Source organism: Falco biarmicus, chromosome 5, assembly GCF_023638135.1.
Source record: "Falco biarmicus isolate bFalBia1 chromosome 5, bFalBia1.pri, whole genome shotgun sequence".
In the NCBI taxonomy this organism is placed as follows: Eukaryota; Metazoa; Chordata; class Aves; order Falconiformes; family Falconidae; genus Falco; species Falco biarmicus.
In genome coordinates this window covers 60,222,083-60,242,692 of record NC_079292.1, presented here as the reverse complement: position 1 = coordinate 60,242,692, position 20,610 = coordinate 60,222,083, and the positions used below count along the sequence as shown (strand labels likewise).

The 20,610-nt window shown below is 39.8% G+C and overlaps 1 protein-coding gene across 1 annotated transcript; it reads right to left on the bottom strand.

The window, feature by feature from the left end:
• Nucleotides 1-398: 398 nt before the first annotated feature.
• LOC130150753 (BPI fold-containing family C protein-like) lies at nucleotides 399-20,206 on the bottom strand. Its single transcript, XM_056341994.1, has 15 exons — nucleotides 20,047-20,206; nucleotides 17,598-17,709; nucleotides 15,384-15,512; nucleotides 12,280-12,435; nucleotides 11,503-11,566; nucleotides 11,355-11,415; nucleotides 9,754-9,845; nucleotides 7,979-8,152; nucleotides 6,954-7,007; nucleotides 5,810-5,980; nucleotides 5,110-5,177; nucleotides 3,662-3,704; nucleotides 2,580-2,646; nucleotides 1,478-1,554; nucleotides 399-907 (listed from the first exon to the last, which is right to left on the bottom strand). The coding sequence occupies exons 1-15, from the start codon at nucleotides 20,204-20,206 to the stop codon at nucleotides 830-832; spliced, it is 1,506 nt and encodes a 501-aa protein (XP_056197969.1). The 3' UTR covers nucleotides 399-829.
• Nucleotides 20,207-20,610: the final 404 nt, after the last annotated feature.

Sequence of the window (20,610 nt, the reverse complement as noted above, 5' to 3'; positions counted from 1 at the left end):
AGCAAGTGCTACCAAGGGGCTGGAGAACATGACCTGCAAGGAGAGTCTGAGAGATCAGGCCTGTTTAGCTTGGAGAAGAGAGGACTTGAAAGACCTTTTGTTGTCTACAACTTTTTGTTCACAGAATACAAAGAAAATGGAGCCAGGCTCTTCTTGGAAGAGTGTGGTGATAGGACAAAAGGCAAGAGAACAAGTTGGAACATGGGAAATACTGATTAGGTATTAGGAAAAAATTTTACTTTGAAGGTAGTTAAATAGTGGAATAGGTTGCCCGGAAAGGTTGTGGAACCTCCATCCTTGGGGGGGTTCAAGACTCTACTGTACATAGCCCTTAGCAACTTGATCTAATTAGTCCTGTTTTAAGCCAGGGTCTGGGCTAGATTATATGATTCTATAATTCAGTGGTAATTCACTAGATTTTATAAATCTATTCCCACTGTTGGTATCCAGTTACAAAGGGACAAATTGTGACATTCTTACAAAGAATAAAGTCTCACTCCATACACAAAGTTTAGTTTTGCTAACACTAATGGAGATAAACTGAATAATACAAGAACTGGTTCCTAAAATTAATAAAATGTGGTGTCTGTAACTAGTGAAAAGAACCAGTCACTTCTCATCAGGCTGCAACAAATTTTTCTAAAGCAGCTACACCCAATGTACTAAAATCCAACAGATTCAATTTGTGAAAAATGATTAAGAAGTTTTACTAAAGCATTTAAAATAGTGATGAAAAGCCATGCTTCTAATGTTATAGCATCCACTCCCTACAAGCCAACAGAAAGAAGACTACATTTCTCTCTTATTATTGCTTAAAAGTAAAGGGATATTAGGAGTGACTGTGAAGGTCCTCATCTCCCTCTTCCTCATGTTTGTAGTGAACATCAGTGGAAATCACCAGATGACCCTGAGGACAGAATAACATGTAAAATTACCTTAAATTTCAGACGGACGTATTCAGGATCAGTACTCTGGGACTAGATCCTATGACAAGCCCCTCAGCAGAGCAGGAGACAAGAGTGACTTTATGCCTCCTGAACTTCAGTTAACTTTAGGGTAGGAATAGGCTCTGATCTAAGTTAATACAACCCACCCAGAAGAACAATATACTACTTTCAGGCTGAGTAACACTTACCATGGAGACACTCAAGTTGCCTATGAGCCGCCTTAGAGAATGGTCAGAGTAGTGAGGACTCATGCACTCAACGCTCCTAAGCCCTGCTGGGGACAGCAGAGCTGTCCTTGTGGTGTCCCCATGCTGGCATACTCCAACAGGCCAGTGGGCCCTTTACAACCTACAACTGCTAGGGCTGGGGGGCTGGAGAGCTCATTTCTGATCCAGTTTGGATTTTATAGCTAGAGTATAGTTAAAGCTTTGCTATTAGCAACATGTGGATCTACCCAGCACAGGAACACACAGAAATGCTCAGGCCTGAAAAAGAAGCAATATTATTCAACAAGAAATAGGGCTCCTCACCTCATACATTTTTATTACAGGTCCAGTAAGGGTAGTGTGGGCCAAGTTAAGAAGAGGAAATCCTTTTCCTAGTTTATCTTTGGAAAGGATAAATATAAATACATATTAATGTAATAATAAAATGCACTTCAGAAGCATCTTTCTCAAGGAACTCAATTTGTTTTGCAATTTCCCTTTAATCAGCTGTCCTTGCGCTTCTCAAGGAAGCTATTATTCATATGTGCTAAAAAGCAAAAAGTCCTGTGAAAAAGTTGCATACAAACCTCTTACAATCCCTCAGCTGTCTGACGCTGGGATATGACTGCCTTTGCTCCTCTCCAGATATCTGCCTCACAAGATCTGGTTCCTGCTGTTTCCCACTCTGACTTATTCTCCATCTTCCTTTCATTTTCTTCTCTACCTGATCCTCTAATCCCATCGGTCCCTTATTCTCATCTATCCCTACTTCCATGGATCAAGCCCAGCTCTATTCATATCTGCTTTTCCAAACATCTGACTTTTGCAACCCTCCCTTTCAGTCTCTTTCCTTTCTCCTCATCAACAGCTCCCTTCCTTCCTCAGCAGTCTCCTCACCTCTCTTTACTTCACAGGCATCTTTTGTACTTTTCCACCTGCTTCTTTCCACCTTCACCTCTTTCTTCCTCATCCCTCGGTCTCTGCACCCCACTGAGCTGATTTTCTACTTCGTCCTGCCTGTGGCAGCAGGTGAAGCACAAAAGCAGAGGGAGGTGATAAAGGCAGAGATGTTACCCCCAAAGCCACGACCTGCAAGTGTGCCTTGGCGCTTCCCCAGTTTTGGCCATCCTCCAATCATGGCTTGACTGTGTTGGGACAAGACCGAGGCTCTGCTGCCACGCTGCATCCAGTGAAAATGAAACCCAAACCCAGTGTTTGGAAAGCAGCCAAGACTTGCTCTGTCCCAGACCCTGATCCAGGTGACCGAGAGACCAGGACTGAAATCCAGTGTAGAGTAGGTCTGTCCAGGTGCAGCCAAACGGACAGAAACCCTCCCATAACACAGCATTTAAAGCTGGCCACTCCCTTTTACTGTTTCAGTCTTGCTTTCCACCAGCTGTGCTCAAGAACTGGTCACAATCCTTACCATTGATTACTGGGATCACTGCACTCCGTAAAGTGTAAGACAGAAAATTCTCCACCAGTGACATCTGCTGTGAGGGGGAAAACACATTTGGTGACTGTTGCCTGACGCTTATGGAATTGCAGCTTGACAGTGGAGATGGAGGGCTAGAACTAGAGTGACATGCAAAAAGATCAGATCAGAGCTTGGCAGAGAAAATCTCAGGTAAAAAAGATACTTTTTGGCTTAAGTTGCAGCTGAACAATGTAAAACATACATGGCAAAGAGGTGTCTATTTTTCTTGCAGTAAGTGAATTTGAAGTCTATTTTATTTTTTTCTGTATGTTAAGTATCTGGGTTGAACCTTAACTTTAGGAATGAAATCTGTTCAACTTCACTTTAGCTGCCAGGACTCAGTTCTCAGAGGTGAACTGTTCCGTGGGTGGTGAGAACTGCTCTGTCCTGGTATTCCGTTTTATGCTACTGTGATTAGTGTCTTTTCCCCTTCACCTAAAAGATGGAGGTTGGGCTGAGCTGCTGCAGAGTCGCACTGACCATTTCTCAGTCTACACTGAATGATCTAAGCAGTGGCATGGCATTTCTTTTTTTATGATATTTGGTTGAAATGATTCAAGGTAATTCCTGAAACTGAGCTTAAGCCTGACTGTATTCACTCCAGCTGCTACGCCTACTCCATCCAGCTGTGAATTCAGGCTAGAATGTGAGAAACGGCTAGAAGAGGTGCTAGCCCCATGCCTGCCTTTGTGCTGCTGGATGCAGAAGTGAGCAGAATCAACTATGACAGCTTGCTAGGTCAGGCAGACCCAGGCAGGCATTTCTCTTTGTTTCAATTAATGTTACACAATAATAACTCCATAATATTTGGAGCCTGTGATGAGAAAAAAACCCCAACCTTCCAAGAGGTATTTCCGCTTACTGGAAAGAAAAAGAAAAGCAGGGAATATACTATTTCAAAGCAGAAAAAGCAGTGGCAGATGATATCCCCAAAACAGATCAAGAATTGTCCATCAACAAATTCAGATTAATTTCTTCCATCTCTTGAAGGGCTCAGCTACCTTTTCTAGGCACTGAAACCATCAACTTACCTCAGAGAAGCCAAGAGTGGAGTGCAGCAGGGAGAAATGGAGCCTGAGGAAAAGAAGAGGATTCACTAGAAAGGGTGAAGGCACAAGTTATGCACACTGCTTGAAGGTTCGTTTGTGGGATTTCACAATGATTTCATGCCGATTCACACATTTAACTTTGCCAAAGACTCTTTGATTCCCAACAGCGTTTAATCAAAACTGGCACAGCTGCAAATGAGCTCTAGAGTCACTGGGATCTTTCTGATAGTAATCTTTTACAGTCAGGGGTAGTCCTTGGCTGTGACCATAATAAGACTTAGGAAACCACATTTTTCTGGAATTGCCATTTCCTGCAATGGCTGAACGACACATTCTTCAAATGTTCATTATGATTTGAATAAACTCATATCCATTCTTAACCATTATGATTTCTTAAATTTTTCCACTGATACCTGTAAAGCATTCTCAGATCACAGTAAATATAATCCTGGGGGAAAAAACAATATTTTGAAGAACAGAAGAACACATTCTTGTGTCAAAATCTCTAAAAGACTGGCACCGTTACTTCTTAAAATTATACTGATGGGCTCTGATCACCCTTAAGTCCTATTTTCCTTTAAAAAGGTCCAGTGACCAAAACTAAGAAAAAGCTGCTCATGTTTTTCTTTAACAAAAATCTAATATGTTAAAAAATATCATATATTCAGGAATTCTGTCCCAACTTGGCATATAGCGCTAACAAGATGAAACACTGATGTGGGCTACTTGCCTGTAAGTCTGTGCTTCTACCCACCTGGTGTATTTAGGGAGAAAGTGCTTGTATACCCAGCCCAGTTTGAAGTGTGAATAAAATTTAAGACAGCTGAGAACACCCATAACTGTAGGAAAGAACAAAACCAGCTAGATCTAAGCAAAATCAAACAGGTTCTGAGCTTTACTTCAAACTACAGGCACCTTTCTAGTCTCATTTTTTGATGGTGTGGTGTCTGCTGTTGCACTATGTGCTCTGTAGTCTCACTTTTCCCTTCCTCATGGGCGTACAGAGAGCTAGTTACAGTGATCCAGTACCGTGTTTGCACTTTTGCAATCCTGTTTATGATGCTCAGCCATGGCATGGCAGCAACATTTAGAGGGTTTCAAATAAACTGCTGGACTTCATCCTCCAACATCAGCACAGACTGAAACAAACGCCTTTAAGATAACAAATAAATTGAACATTGTCATCTGGAACGGTATTTAACCTATAGGAAGGGGTAGTATCATGTTGTACAAAAGACATGGTTGTTCCACAATATTATTATATTTCATCTGAAAGACCAACTTGTCAGAAGTATCTTAGAGCCCCTGTGAGGACGAAGGTAACTAATTTTCTCATGGTGAAACAAGCACTGTCAGGCTGACACAGTGAAGTTCTGCTGTGTCCTAATGTTGGGATCATTAGTGTGGCTTACTGAATTTTCCTTGGTTACCTCTTCAGAAGTAATGAGATAATCAACTTCTGTTTGGTTATTGTCAGATTGGCTCTGGTACTGGCTGTCTGCAAGGAAAAAACAAAACAATCTTCTGTGACTATGCACAGATAGATACTGCCTTAGCTACAGGCACAAACACAATAGCTTTTGTGACTGGAAACACAATGTATAAACCTTGTATTTGGTCAATATATGTAGATAGTGAAATAATTTGTGAATTTATCGCTTTCTGCCAGCAACTGAGATTGCGTGAGTGAAGTGATAATACTGCCTTGATGGCTTCCTTATCATTAGGATCATTTAAGTCCTTGCATGGCTGACACAATTGGCTCACTTTCAACCTAATGAAAAGATGTCTGAGAATACACCGAACTGTTTTACAGCAAACAAGTTAGGAACACTGGGCATCAGATAATCAGATTTTTATATGTTACAATTTATTCTTGAATAATCATTCAACCTCCCACATGGAAAAAATGGCTTTTGTAAGCAGTTCTCTGCACCTGACTATTGAATTCTACACTATATGGTGCACGTTTCCTCCCTGTGAAATGCAAAAGACCAGTGTGCATATTTGTTGCAGACCAGTATATGCTATTTTATGATGTTCTCTATGGTTTTCAAAGGATCTGGAAGATCCCTGTGTGATTTGTTCAGCCCCAGCACTGAATGTTACCTTCTAGCTCATGTTACTTACTAGATTCCCTGTAAAGATGTGCTGGGTCGTTGAATTTGGCAGAACAGCAAATACTTCTACACAGCCAGTGACCTGTAGCGTGCATCTGTCTGTATTCAAACTGACCACAGGTGGTGATGTAGCCATCAGCTTCAGCAGCACCGGGCACGCTGTTACGAAACTCAGAGCCATCTGTGGAATTTTGAAGAGGGAAAAAATGCTGAATGCAGAGCTAAGCTTTTTTTAAGCTACAGCTTCTGTGGCTGCATTGTAATCAGGTGCTATATACCAAACCTCTCATTAATTAATCTATATTTAAAATAGTTAATTTTAATTACAGTAACTGAAATGACAAAATTAGTATTGCATACACTCAGAGTTTCAGAGACCATAAAACACATTATGAAGTTTTAGACCCACTGATATTGAACATATATAAATAATTTAAAGTTGTTCCTGAAAAATATATTTCAAGAAGAGAGGATTAGCACTGAATGTTAAAGAAGTGAGGGAAATGAGTGATTCTAGAAAAAATAATTTAATGACCCTGACAATATAAAGAATTTGAAAAACAGGCAGTCTTCCAGAGCAGACACTTTTTGAAAAACAGAGAAACTTCTAGAGGACAAAACTTTAGTTTACAATGCCACAGTTTCTGAATTCAGTAATTTTATAGTAAATGTTGTCATGTTAGGGATTTTTATAGCATCTCATAGTATCTTAATTTCTTGCATCCCATTTATAGACTTGGCTACTCATGGCTGTTACTTCCCATTGTATATAATCTCCAGTAGTCATAAATTTGATACCTTTGCACAAAGAAGCCAGGCTATCAACAGTAAAGATACCATTACCTTGAAGAAGAACAAGAGGAGACTGGTCTTACAGAAGTCTACCACTTAGTTTTTAGAACTGTTTCAGAGACTCAGAGCAAATCCAGCACGTAGTGTGGTAGAGAATGACTACAGAGTAATGTGATATAGTTAGGAAGAACATAGAGTTATGATGGGGTAGATGTATATTTGAATCTTGCACTAATCATAAACCAGCTCAGTTTCCTTGTCTCCTCCAAACTTTTGCAAATGATCTAGTACACAGATAATATCCATAAGAAACATTAGCTACTGCTCTTCCTTAATAGGTCTGTACAAGTAAAAGTACTCACCTCAGGAACAAAATCTTTGAATAAGGCAGTATTTGGGTTAAAAGTAGTAGCAAGCTGTAAACAAATAAAATAAATTAGATTATATCATCTTGAAAATGAGGTTTTCCTTGGGGGAAAAAAACATATTCTGTTTACTTTAGTTTTAGATAATCCATGTTTTGATTTAATATTTCCTTGCCCCAGAACGATTCCTACGGAACCCACGGTACTCTGTGGGACAGAAGGAGACAGATTTCTCACGGGCATGGTTCAGAAACGTGTGCCACTGAACAAGCATTTTCTGTGAAAGAAAGAGGTGTCCTGCTTACTTCCTGCCTTTGGGACTTTCTTAGATGAAATATACTGAACTATCAGAGGCAGGACTCAAAAATCTCACTCTCCCTTTTGCTGCTGACCAATGTGACTATGTTTGTCAGTGCTGTTTGTGTCACCAATTTTTACAAAGACCCTCCTAGCACTATTTCAGTTGGCAAAACTTACTGGAAACTGACTATTAATGCCAGCGTGGAAACACCATTTCTGAGAGAAGTCTTGTATGTTCTTCACCCACAGCTCAAAGCTCAGTTTCCTTCTACCTGCTCCTTGCCTCACTCTGCTGTTCTGTTAAGTCTGAGGGTTTATTCTAGCTCTCAACGTAGGCAATACATTTGTTGTGGGCTTCTATGCAGCAGACTGTGGCTTCAGTACACTTCTTCCTGTCTCACCTTTCCTTTTCTATGTGGAATCCATGCAGAGAAAAAGATTATTTTTTTTTGTTCTTCCTGCAACTCCCCTAACACCAACTCTGTGATGTTTATGCCTGTCATTCCTTGACCAGAGCTTCCAAGAAGTTCAGACTTAGGCATGAGGGAGACTTTGACTATTTTAAATCATAACATACACAATGAATATCATGTATCCCTCCTACAAGTGGTAGAAGTGTGACCCAGCTCTGTGTGAAATGGCAAAAGTAATCTGTTAGTCTCCTTTGCTGACTATCCATGCTGCTGATATTTGTAATTCTATTAGATACAAATTAAACTTACCTCTTCAGAGATGGTGATGTTAAAGGCTCCTGCTCTGTAGTAAGCCAGTGAAGCAGACTGAAGAAAATAATTAGAGACTCCAACGTATACCATGGAATCATCCTGGTTTGGGAGAGCAAATGGAGCTGGCACAAAGGGAGGGTCCATGTGACTTCCTACTGGATAGACTGTGCCCTGCAAAAAGCCATCAAGTATTTTTAGTTGTAAACATTTGTGTCTGTCAGAATGCATTAGCAGTGGTTGAACAGAAAGAATGTTTCCTAATTGGAAGAAAAGGTTAACATTAAAGAAAACCTGAAGTAAGCAAGTAAGTTTGTGATATGCCCTAAAAATCAGCAAATTCAGGCTCTTTTGTAAAATACAGAAATCACAGAGAAAATCTGGCCTCCATCCTTTCAAAGTGTGAATTTGAGCATTCAAGTGAGTGTTCTGAACTACAGCTATGAGACACAAAAAAAAAATCCTCTGGACCACAGTTTAATTTCTCTTGTGGCAAAGACACATTTGTTAATTTAATTCTGAGGGTGACATTTCAAAAAAATCTTCAGGCAGACCCAAAAAGCACTGGAAGTTGCTTAGGACAGGAACACAAAGGAGTCTTTTAATACCACCTAACTCTTAGCCCTGGTCCAGCTTCTCGTCCTCCAAGACCTAGTTTGTGTGCTGCACATGTGTGTGATCTTGGTTCAGTTATACTAGGAAAATAATGCTTAAAATGTGAGAAGGTATGTGAGCTCAGGCCATTTAACACAAGAAAAGTAAGACCAGACAGTAAGTAGTGTAATTACTGTAATGGTTAGTAGCTGAAAGATTCAACGGTAAAAATATTGACATAGAAAGGTATAAAATCCTAAGAAAAAAGGGAGAGTTGGAAGCTGGCAACTCATAACCATCAAGAATCAGCCTGTTCCAGGCAGCAGTAAAGACCAGTAACTTCCTTAACTGGTTAATAACTGACTTACAACAACTCATCCAGTATCACATCAGGGTGTCAACATGTTTAAGCTTAGCCTGTAAGTTCTAGTTAGCTGTAGTAGCTGATAAATAATTGCTCAGTAGTTTCAAGCTATGTATACCTTGCTTGTGGAGTGTTTTTTGTGGGTGGTAAAAGTTGCTTGAACAAAATAACCAAGAGGGAGAGTTTCAACCATAGCTCTAGCACATCTTTCTTAACTGAAGTCGGTTGTGAGAGCCATGGGGATGCTCTGAATTACAAGGACTGTTGAAGCTGCTGTAAAAGCTGGGCATTGCTGAGATATATCTTGCCAACAAAGGTGAAAAATAGATAAGAAAGGAACTGCTGTGTGCTGCTCCAGGACTGTCTGTGAGAAGTCTTTTTTTTTTGTGTGTGTGTGATCTGTACATATACAAGATGTTGACTCATCTCAAAACAAATCCTTTGGATTACAATGACATTAGTAGTCATCACAAATTATGTATCACTGGTAGCGGGTGAACACCAAGCAGCAGTGGAAAAGCTGTGTATCTAAAGAATACTTTTATGCTGTATAAACAGCACCTCTGAAGAGTTTCAGTTCTGAAATAACAGAACTATAAACAATAGCTTTGGTTAATTAACAAATGCAGTTAATTTATTAGATAAACAACCATATCTGGTTTCTAAAATAGATCTTGACCAGAACATCCAAATGTCTTATTGCTTTTCTAATTAAATATAGGAGAGGCTGAGTAAGACTGTAGTGAAAGAAAATGAATCAACACAACAGACAATCAGAAAAGTCTTAGAAAGCACACTGATATTAAAGACAAATTACCTTCAAATCCAAGTTAATGTGTGATTTGAAGACTGCTGGAGAACTGACTAAGGAATAGTCTATTTGTGCAAAGGCATCAATCTGGCTTAAGACTAGAATGATGGACAAAAACAAAACAGCTGTTATTACAAAACCACATCACAAACAGTTATTGTTTAGGCAAAGGCAAAGGCATTATAGAAATTATGAATCTGAAGAAGAAGAATGGTAGGATAAGGAAGAAGAAAATTAAAAAAAACTTGCTATAAGGGAAAAAGTGAAAGCATTCCCTCTAGAAAAGTCACCACTTCCTCCTGGTTTAGGCCTTGTTCTCCTGTTGTTCACAACTCAATACACTCCTCAGAAATCTCCCCCATGCCGTGAAAGGAGTATCTAGGGCAATGTCCCCTTTTTTGTTATGTGTTTGCACAAGAGAACTAAATTGCCCTACACAATTAGTAAAATACTGGTAAATACTACTAATTACTTTGGAAGACGCCATTAGGACATTTTTACACATATCAGTGTTGAAGACAAGGGATGCTTGTTCACAATAGAGGGCCCTTTGTCAAACAATATGATTGATGATTTTTTCTGAAAGCCACTCACATGCAGCTCCAGTCTGACTGTTATTTTTGATTGGACTGCAGGGTCTGTTCATAGTGTATAAAAATCCGATGAGTTAAAGAGAAATGGTGAATTCACACAGAGATTATGAACTCCTCAATATGACAGCACAGATAGGAGTTCCCTTGAGCCTGCTGTGTTTAGGTATGCGCTGCATAAAAAAATAGTCTTGATAACCATGATTTTCAGTAATATTTGCCACTGCTTGGAACATGGCAGGTATAGGCCAATTCAGGAAAAACAAGTGTCTACTTACTCTGCTTCTAAATAGCAGAGCAGATAACAGAAACATCCACAATGCAAAGTGAATAGTGGGAACAAACTCTCTGACCTAAATCATAGTACTTAGTGGAATTAAATGAATTTGAATCGACAAAACCTACAAATATTCTTAATCTTGGGAAAAAAAACCCACCAATAACAACAACAAAAAGAAAAGAAAAAAAAAAAGCTGTGGGATTGATTATAGTAGTGAAAATCTTATATTTATATGCTTTTTGGACACAGATGTCTAGTGTCTTCATGTCTCTGCAAGAGTAACACAGGAATTGCTACTGGTGTGAAAAGAAACACGCTTAGTGTGACACTGTCTTCCTGCAGCATCTTGTTATCTCACTGGACTCAAGTTTCAGGACCACAGTGCAGGATGGGATGTTTGCTAGGTCTTTAGCAGATTATTGCTAAACCAAGTTTTTCTTATGTCCACAACACCAAAAGCACAAAAGATCAAAATGAAAATATTAGTCTCAAAATTCTAAGGAAATAGCACAGGTCAGCTACAACAGACTGAAAGATTACAGGTGACTTGCTATGGGCAAAGAAGAAATCTGAGTATTTTACATAAGATGCATGCAAGAGATTTCTAGGGTGGATTACGGAATAGATAAAGTACAGAACAATGGCTGTGGTTTTGTTCCTTCACATTTTTTCACCATGAACACAGGAAATGTGTTCTATGAAAATGACTTAACAAAAAGCTGTTATAAATAACTCACCCTTATGCTTTCTAAGCTGTGTATCCATCATTTGGATTCTGTCTTTGATATTTAGGCATAGCTATATGAAAAGAGAGACAAGTCAGTAATCTAAGTCCTGTACTTCCACTCTTCCCTTCACTAGCTGAAAGCGTCTTTGCAAACTTACATTTTTATCCAATTTGGTGTGAATTGGGTTCTCAAGATAATCAGACAGAAGGCTGTAGATCCAGCTGGAGGAAAGGAAATTAACACAATGACTTTTTACTACAGATTGAAATCTTTGAAACATAAAATCTGGTAGAGTGGGACATCAATGTAATTTATATTACTAAGAAGCAATTACAGCAATATCAGTAGACTGAACATTTGACTCTTTATCAATTTATGAGTCTCAGACAAATACTAGGAGTTCTCAGTCTCATAAAAGCTGTTTAGAAGGCAATCTGCAAAGCTTTGAATGTTCATGTTAATATGTTGATAAACAATGCTCGACTAGCCACATTTTGTCTAAGACAAAAAATGTCTAGAAGAACAAAATCAGAACTACAAGCATTGTTTCATATTCTCTTTTGAAACTTTATTCTTAAATTGTAGGTCAGCTTGTCAAAAGGCATAATCAGTCTAGACCACCTTCATATCTGCAAACCTCCATTTGCAATCTTGTACTGTTTAATATGCTCAAATGGCAATTTTTTCATATGCAGTATGTCTAGTCAGCTCATTTGCTGGCACATGCACTAAGAAGCATAGATTAACAGCACTTCACACACCCAGGAAAGGAGCCCAGTTTTGAAACCAAACCTTTAAAAATCCATTTTCCTAGCCTTCAATAGTTAATTGTATCCTGTTACTGGATCCCTAAAAATAAAAATTTGAAAAGTGACCCTTATGCTACAAACCCTGCTACTCCCCATAGAGTGATTAGAAAAACTCCTGTACATACCTAGATCCTCCATTTAACTTGACTTTTACACTATTAATGGTCAGTTGGCAATTGTGTAGCAATACAGACAAGCGGCCTGTGCTATCCCATGACACTTTGAAGATAACCGCAATAAACAGTCCTGAGATGGACACAGTAACTCTTCCTTCATCTTTGCTGCTCAGACAAAAAAACAAACTCAGTCAAGGAAACATTTACTTTATAGGAACAATTTAAGAAACTACCTGTAAATCAGGTCTGAAAGGACTTCTTTCTTCTATCATCTAGAATGAAGAATGGGTTTTCTAGGGAATAAAATAATTAGGGACATTTATGGTATTCAAAAACAGATTATATGCATAAATTTCCAGGACACACATTTTCCAGTGTTGTGCAGGATCTGACAAGTTTGCAAAAATGTCACAATTTCACAGCAACACAAGCCTTCGAGACAGATCACCCTGAAGGCCTCTGGAACTGCAGCAGCAGAAGCCAGTTAGTTAATAAATACATAACTAAGTTGTTCTCAACTTTGCAATTATTTCACTTTCTTCTTTCCTGTAACAATTTTCAATAACCCCTTTAAATGTATACATTCCTCCATTCTTTGTTTTTCCTGCTAAATTACTCCATTCCCCTTTAACGCAACATTCCCCAAACCATTAATTCTCCTTTCTGTAAAAATCCCTACTAAGACCCCAACAAAAATATCCTTATACTTAATTCCAGCAAATATAGGTATTAGGACTACAGTTAGGAATTGTAGAAGCTGTAGACCAACCAAGCGGGATACAGAGAGCTGTTAGAATAGCCTTATAAAAACCTCATCTACCACAACAGATCTAGCACCAAAAGCATCACTTTTCACCCCTTCATCCTGATTACTCAGTTTTCTTTTCCAGGCATTACTACAGTGGCTGCACCATCCTACAGAGAACGAGCCCAGCCCAATATGAAGTTCAATCCGTGAATATCTCTGCTTTTCTCTTTATTTTTCAGGCTAAGCAAAAATCCTGGGGAAAGAAGTTGTAATCCCAAAAAATTAATCTTACCCCAGCCCCAAGCAATAGACTATCCCTGACAGTGAGTAGTACCGCCAGTCACAAAGTCCCTCCTACCACCACTACCACTTTAAACCTCACCTTTCAGTCCATACATGGGCACTAAGTGGCTATCTGGACAAAGCACCACTCTTAAATTCCTCATTTTCCAGTCCCTAACCAAACCACCATCCCACAAGCCATTAGGAAAAACATTTTCCCAAGGAGCATTGTGCAGCACTGGGACAGGTTATTTGGAGAGGTTGTGGCATCATCATCCTTGGCTAAACACCACTAGACAGCTGACCTGATGTAGTCTGGTGACTGCTCTGCTTTGAGCAGGAGGCTGGACAAACTGACTTTCAAGGATCCCTCCAACTTCGGTTTACCCATTTTACAGTGACAGGGACCATCACAAAAGGATCTGAGTCCTCCTCCTCCCTTTTTGAGCTACTTGGGAGATGGGGAGAGGCCCAGCTACTTAGGGTGCTCTGTTCCTGCATCCTCATATCTGCTCTTCTTCTGGAGGAATCCTGATTCAATAAGGTAGAGTCTCAGCTCCAGGCCTCCAGGAGCAAAGGACTGGCCAGGAGATTTTCAGACTGGCAGAGCACTCTGGGACACAGTGGAGAGGAGGGTTACAGTGAGAGCTGGAAGTACAGGGATAACACTATTGCAACTAAAAAGCCATGGCAAGACGCATCTTTACCCTGGGAACAGCTTAGGAGGGGTGGGTTGTCAGTGGCCTCCCTTGGGAAGCTCATTTTCAGCTGGCCCCTTTTTAGTCTACTATGCTGAAAGCAACATGTAGGACTAGGGAATGGAGAGGATGAAGAGCAGGGCATATTCAGTATCTGTCTAAACCTACACCATTCACAAAACATCATATTCAACAAAGCAGAACAGATTGTTCCTTCTGACCGTCAAAAAAGCAAGAAAAATGCTTCATCGTCTAGCTCCACCAAAGCTGGCTTTGGCCACCTCCACCACAATCTGCTTCGCCAAATCCTGCATACCAGCCCCCCACCTCCCTTGCTGCCTGTGAAGTCTTTGGAGTTTTATACATCTGGGGTGCCTCCAGATTATGTCCAGGTCCTCACCCTTCAGCAAGAGGGAAAGGTGGCTTCGTGTTTGGGAACAGCTGATTTGCCCTGCTGAACACAGTATCCTTTTCCTCACAATCTTGGCATGACAGAAGGAACAACAGACAGGCTGGAGGCACAGTGACAGCAGTTTCCTGACACCAGTACTGAGAATGAATGCAGAACTGCATGTCCGTGCTCCTTTGAAATCATGACATGCTGTGAAACTTGCAGCCTGGTGATCCATCTTGCTGTGCTATCTGGCTCACAAACAGACCAACGCCTACTGCTGTTATCAGTTAACCATTAACCCAAATTGCAGAGATTAGCACCTTGCAAACTTTTCTGATATCCCAGAAGTTTTAGCCCTCCCCTCACCCTCAAGAAAATCTAAAATATTGTATTAAAATTCTGTAGCAAAAATACTGAGATAAAAAAGTGGGAAAATCAGTATGCAACCATGTCATTAAAGACAGTCTCATACTGTTCATGAACCTAAGTCAGTTTTCCATAGCGACCCAAATTCTGGAGTTTCCAAAGTTCTGAAAATTTGGCATTGTGACAGTGCCCTTCTTTTAATAGCAGCACTCTGCAAGTGAAGGTACACTCTACCAGCAAATAGATAATTAGCTATAGAATCAGCTTTCCAGTTATACTGTACAAAGAAAGTAACAAATGGGACCATGCAAACTCTGTGGTCCTGAATATTCATGTAATATAATGTAATACACAGTCTGGAAAAACTGAGCATGCTAACAGGTGTCTGACCTTATACTTCCCAAAGAGACAACCTGTGGCGTAGAATTAAAAAAAAAAACCCACAAAAAAACATTAGTTGGCAGGGGATGTTTCCTTCTTAAGAAGTTGATTCAATTAGTTCTTAAATGATAAATCATATCTGACCTGAAAAGTAATAATTACCAAGCACATTTCTTAATTCCATTTGTAATACTTCTCCCAGAACTGCTCCTCTCCCACTTGTACCTCTCTGTACAATACTTACAGCAGCCATGCATTCATTCTCCAGTCTGCACTGATCGTAGCAGAGGCATGTGCCACTGACAGATGAATGCCAATGCCAGGAATAAAGGAAGCAGAAGTTTCTGGGAAATCTACAGCATTAATTCTGAGCCTACAAAATACAGAAAGAGAGATATTAGACTGCATGTTGAAAGAGTAAGAAGAACTTCTGATCACTGAAAACCCTTCTGCTACAAAAAAGGCAAAGTCTATGCTTCGGTAGAAGAATTTATCAGAAATGACTGACCCCTATTAATTTTAGAAAAGACAGACACTTGTACCATTACACTTAGCAGCATCCTTGGAAAAAAAATCCTTGATATCAGGCCAGGCGAAAAAGGATGTCTGGCCATAACTAAAACCTCCCCTTGGGATTAAAAAAAATCCTTAAAAGTGAAATGTGCTTGCTAGGGGAAAATAAGTCTGTTAAACCCAGATGCTACATCTGTAAATAAATTCAGGTTGTCTGAATGCTAGCATTTGGTGAAGAACATCAAAGCTTCTCTTTCCCCATTCTGCTCCCCTGCCTCAGCAAAGGGCTCTGGAGAGGATTCATTTTTCTAAACAAAATCTTACTTGAAGATTTCCCTGCCAAAACAAATATTTCTGATACTCAAAGATATTGTCTTTCAAATGGGTTTGTTGAATTGAGCTGAACATTGTGAAGATATCAGTTGTAATCTTATCATGTAGTATACATTCCTCATTGTTTCCTGATATCTGGCAGACATCTCTGAAACAATTGCCTTTAATCTATTTTCCCCAAGGCAGAAGGCACCGGTGGCTACTTTTAGTTAAAATGACCATTATTTTTCCGTAACATCTTGGGCAGCGGTAAGGCTGCCTTTAGCAATCTTGTTTGCAGTGGGCTAAAATCAGATTATCCATTGAGAAGATGGCATATTTCAAGAACTATGGTTAGGAGAATGAATTGGAGGTTTCAAGATCATATAATAATTTAGGTTGGAATAGGACCTCAGGAGATTTTCTGGTTCAACCTCCTACTCAAAGCTAAGCCAGCTCAGGGGCCCTGCCCACTCAAGTCTTGAACACCTCCAAGAATGGAGATTCCCCAACCGCTCTGGACCTGTGTTCTGGTGCTCCCTAGCATTTTTTCCTAACATCTAATCATAACTTTTCTTGACATAATTTATGTCTGCTGCCCATCACCCTTTCACTATGTACCTCCAGAAAGAATCTGGCTCCATATTCTCTATAATCACCACCCAGCAGGCAGTGGAAGATGTTCAGTAAGACACATGCACTTCTCCACCATAGTCTCTTCTTCTCCACCCTGTCCAAACACAGCTCTCTCAGATATGCAGGGATTAAGAGTGCAAGAATGGTATATTAGGTATAGATAAAGGATGCAAACCCTATCCAGCAGAAAGTACATGAAGCCTCCCAGATTGGTATTTCTTGCTCTCGGTAATTTCTAAGGAAAAGGAAGTAAAATGATACTGAGCAGCAGAGGTTACCTTGATAGTAGTATTAAAAGACCAGAAGTTTCTGATTTTGTTTATAGCTTATTGGAAGATGGGATTGAAGGCTGTAGAAAACCATTTTGTATTAGTCACCTTACTTGCAGAAATTTTAGGAAACTCTATAAAACTGTTTTTTGAAAAAAGTAGAAATACTGGGTGCTCCTGATACAATTATTTTCCTCAGCAGGAAACAGGTGTTGAGCCCTATCCAATCAAAATGCTGATTTACCATTGTAAATCCATCCAAAAAGATGCTGTAAAAGTCATCTTCCCACCATGTCAGCCCAGATACACTGTCCCCCTGCACACATCTTCATCTTATCTCTTTGTTGGCCTTTCCTCATCAAACAAACAAATTATTTTCACTGCTACGGGTCCTTCATAGTAGCACTCTGTTAGTAACACTGATTCTGCTCTCTTTCCTATCCATCTCCTCTGCTGTATCATAGCCGTGCTTTCATCTGTTTTGGCCCAAACTCTGATACCAACCAAATGAAAAAACAGCCAAGGTGCTTCTTCAGCAGCTTTCTAAAGCTCATCTCTGAGTGCAGTAGAAGGAAGTACTTACAAAACAAATCAGTGTTTAGGCAGTGAGAGCAGAGTTGGATGAACCACTGAAGTTCTATAGTGAACAAAAAAATGGCTGCATATTACTATGTGGTAATAATAATCTGTTTTGTCCTAAAACTTAGAAATTTATTTCCTTTACTTACCTTGAAATGACATAGTTCACCTTAACAACCAAGAAACTCTCCTGCCCACTGAAGCTTGGAAAAGTCTCTTTCAATACCGCTTGCTTCAGGAACTCCATCCCAATCTTCCTGCCTACAAGGGGACAGAGAAAAGCACATACCTTGCAGATTGGATTCAGGCACCCAAAGGTCCAAATATACTGCCAAATAATTTAATAAACACTTTTAACACAGTTCTTGAACACTCTGATTCTATGATCCTTACCTAGACCTCCTTCCAACTACTTATACAGCCATTTATAGCTTCTATTAGCTTCACACACAAATCATTTAACCCAAGATCAAGACAATCTCTTAGGATCATCTCCTCCCTGAGTTGTATTCTATATTCTAGAACTCCTGTCAGGTTTCTGAAACTGTTATATTTCCTTCACTTCACTCACAATGTGGATAGCCTTAGGAAACACTTGGCCATTGTCTTTATCTCTGAGTGTCTCATACCTGTTGGATGAAAAAGCCAGTTAAGAAATAGCAAGGTGACTTCTATATGTAGTGTTTACTTACAGAAGTGTGATGTATCTATCTTGTGCTGCTATATAAAATACCAAACTATCTGGATTGTTGCTTGGGTACAGGAAGTTGTTTGAGGTTTAATGACAATCCTTTTAAATGTTTTCTTCCCATTTCTTTCAGAGTATGTACATTTTGGCACTGCACCTTACCCATTACAGAATGCTGCAGATCTCGGACTTATTTCCTTACCTTCTCTCCTTGCATTATGGAATCCCTTTCTTGAATGCTTCAATGCTACTTGTGCATTGGTAAAACACACAGACCCTACCATCAACAAACAGAACATCTTTAAATCCCAAATTCCTTGTGTCTTCCTTCTTTTTGCTCATCTGTGATGAAGACACTGCTAAAACTTCAATACCAAATGATGTACAGCTTTCAGATATTGTTAGCATGAGTTTCTTTAGCTTTTGGCTTCACAGTTGCTGAATTCAAAATATCTGCTTCCGCCCCACCCCCACAGGCCTCAGTATATTAAAAGCACAAAGAATTGAAATAAATTATAACTCAGCATGGGAATACCTTTTTATAAAAGGCATCTTTTATGAAGGAGAGGTAAGTTATGATTCCTTGGGAATTCCTGCCTCCAAAGCAAAATGTGGGCCCTGACTAAAATAACTTACAGCTCTCTTACGGCTGTCAGTGAAGGCAGCCAGTGATGCCAGGTGGTTCTCTCAGGGTTCTTGCAACAGGCAATGAGCATGCGGGCAGGATCTATTGCCTCAGACCCCAAATCTCATATCAAGGGAAAAGACATGACAGGCACCATGCTCTTCAAATATGAGAAATACCTTTGGAGGCACACCGTTAATGTCTGTTCTTATTGCTAATGCAGGGGTGTGCAAACTTAGTCTGTTCAGCATTCAGAGACCATGCTGAATGTCACAAAACCTGCTGGGCTCAGGTGAGAAATACCGGGCTGAATACTCATTTCTAAAGGCATGAGAGATCCCTACGGAGCAATTTCTCCTGTGTGTCATAGAAAGATATGGAGCTCAGTTCTGTTTCGCGTGACCGATGTTTGCCCTGCACTTTGCAACCGCTCAAAAGCCTTTAAAACAATGCTCATACACAGAAATAAGTGGACCTGATCCTTCCTTTATCTCGAAGGCATAAACCCTGAGCTTCTACTTTTCATCTCACAAGTCCATTGTTTACCTGTCAGCATGTTCTGTACATAAATGACAATTAATCCTTAGCATGACCCAGCCTTTGTTGAATTTGTGCCTTGTTAAACTTTATTATTAATATTAATTCTGCAAACAATTGAAATTATACTGCATGCCCTCCACACCCATAGAGTAAGTCTTAGGTAAGAGACAGTGGAAGTTAACATTAATAAAGAGCAGGGAAAACATATTGTGGAAATTGCTGATATGCTGTTAAGGGGCAGAATTATGGCAGACAGTTACTAGATTTTTTTGAAAGAATGGCACATGCAGATGCTATCCCAAGCCAAATGGAGGTATGAGAGGAAAGGTGTGCCAGCTATGTGGCTGTTCCAAAACTGTAAGCTTTTCTCCCAGTTATGTCTTATTATCTTCAGTTAAATATTGCATTTTCAATCAGGTTGTTGACACTTTTAAAAAAGAAGCAATTATATGACCATCTTATTCTGGTTCTAAGAAAGCAGACCAATATGAGGAATGTAGTAGAAACACTGTTGGACTGTGGGAGAATGCAATCACCAGTGCAAGGATAAATTCACACCTGGGCTGCAAAAAAAGTAAGTAAGTGAAAGAAGAGACAAAGAGTGTTCATGGTGTGAGGTGACAACAGGAATTAATTCTATTTCAGTATTTACGGAGCTTGTTTCTACATTGCACCTTTATTAAGGAACTATATTCTGTGCATAGAGTGTTTATCATAAATTAACTTCTGGCAATGTCAGACATACCATAGTCCAGCCCCTTCTTAGTAATCCTCACTTTAAGACCAGGATTAGCCTCAAGCCGCAAGGACAGCCAACATAGCAGGAAAGAATACCATGTCTTCAGCATCTTCTTGCCTTTGTCACAGGGACCTGTCAACGACATTTGTGATGCAAACATGATCATAAATGATGCATACCACGAGCTGCAAAAAATCTGTATCCGTCACTTCCCTCAATGAAACTGGGAAAAGGGTAGATAGTCAAGAGAGGTTTAGCCAATGATTTTACTGCACAAAGCAGTCAGTGTAGAAGCAGGCACAGGTTTCTGATTACTTGGATAGCACTTTGGCAGGCCTTGGCTGGTGCTGAGACTGAATGGTTCTGCTGCATTACTCTGTGCTTTCCTCACATCCACGTCTTGGCTGGTTTATTTTACCAGCTGTCCTACCTCCTGCAGAGTGAACAAGACAGAGCAATCCCAGCCAAGGAGAAGCAGGTCTGTCCTCCTAACAGAACAACACTCTTTTTACATACACACCCCCTAGGATATACTGGATTTGTGAGTCCAAAAGTTTTTCAACTAGATCA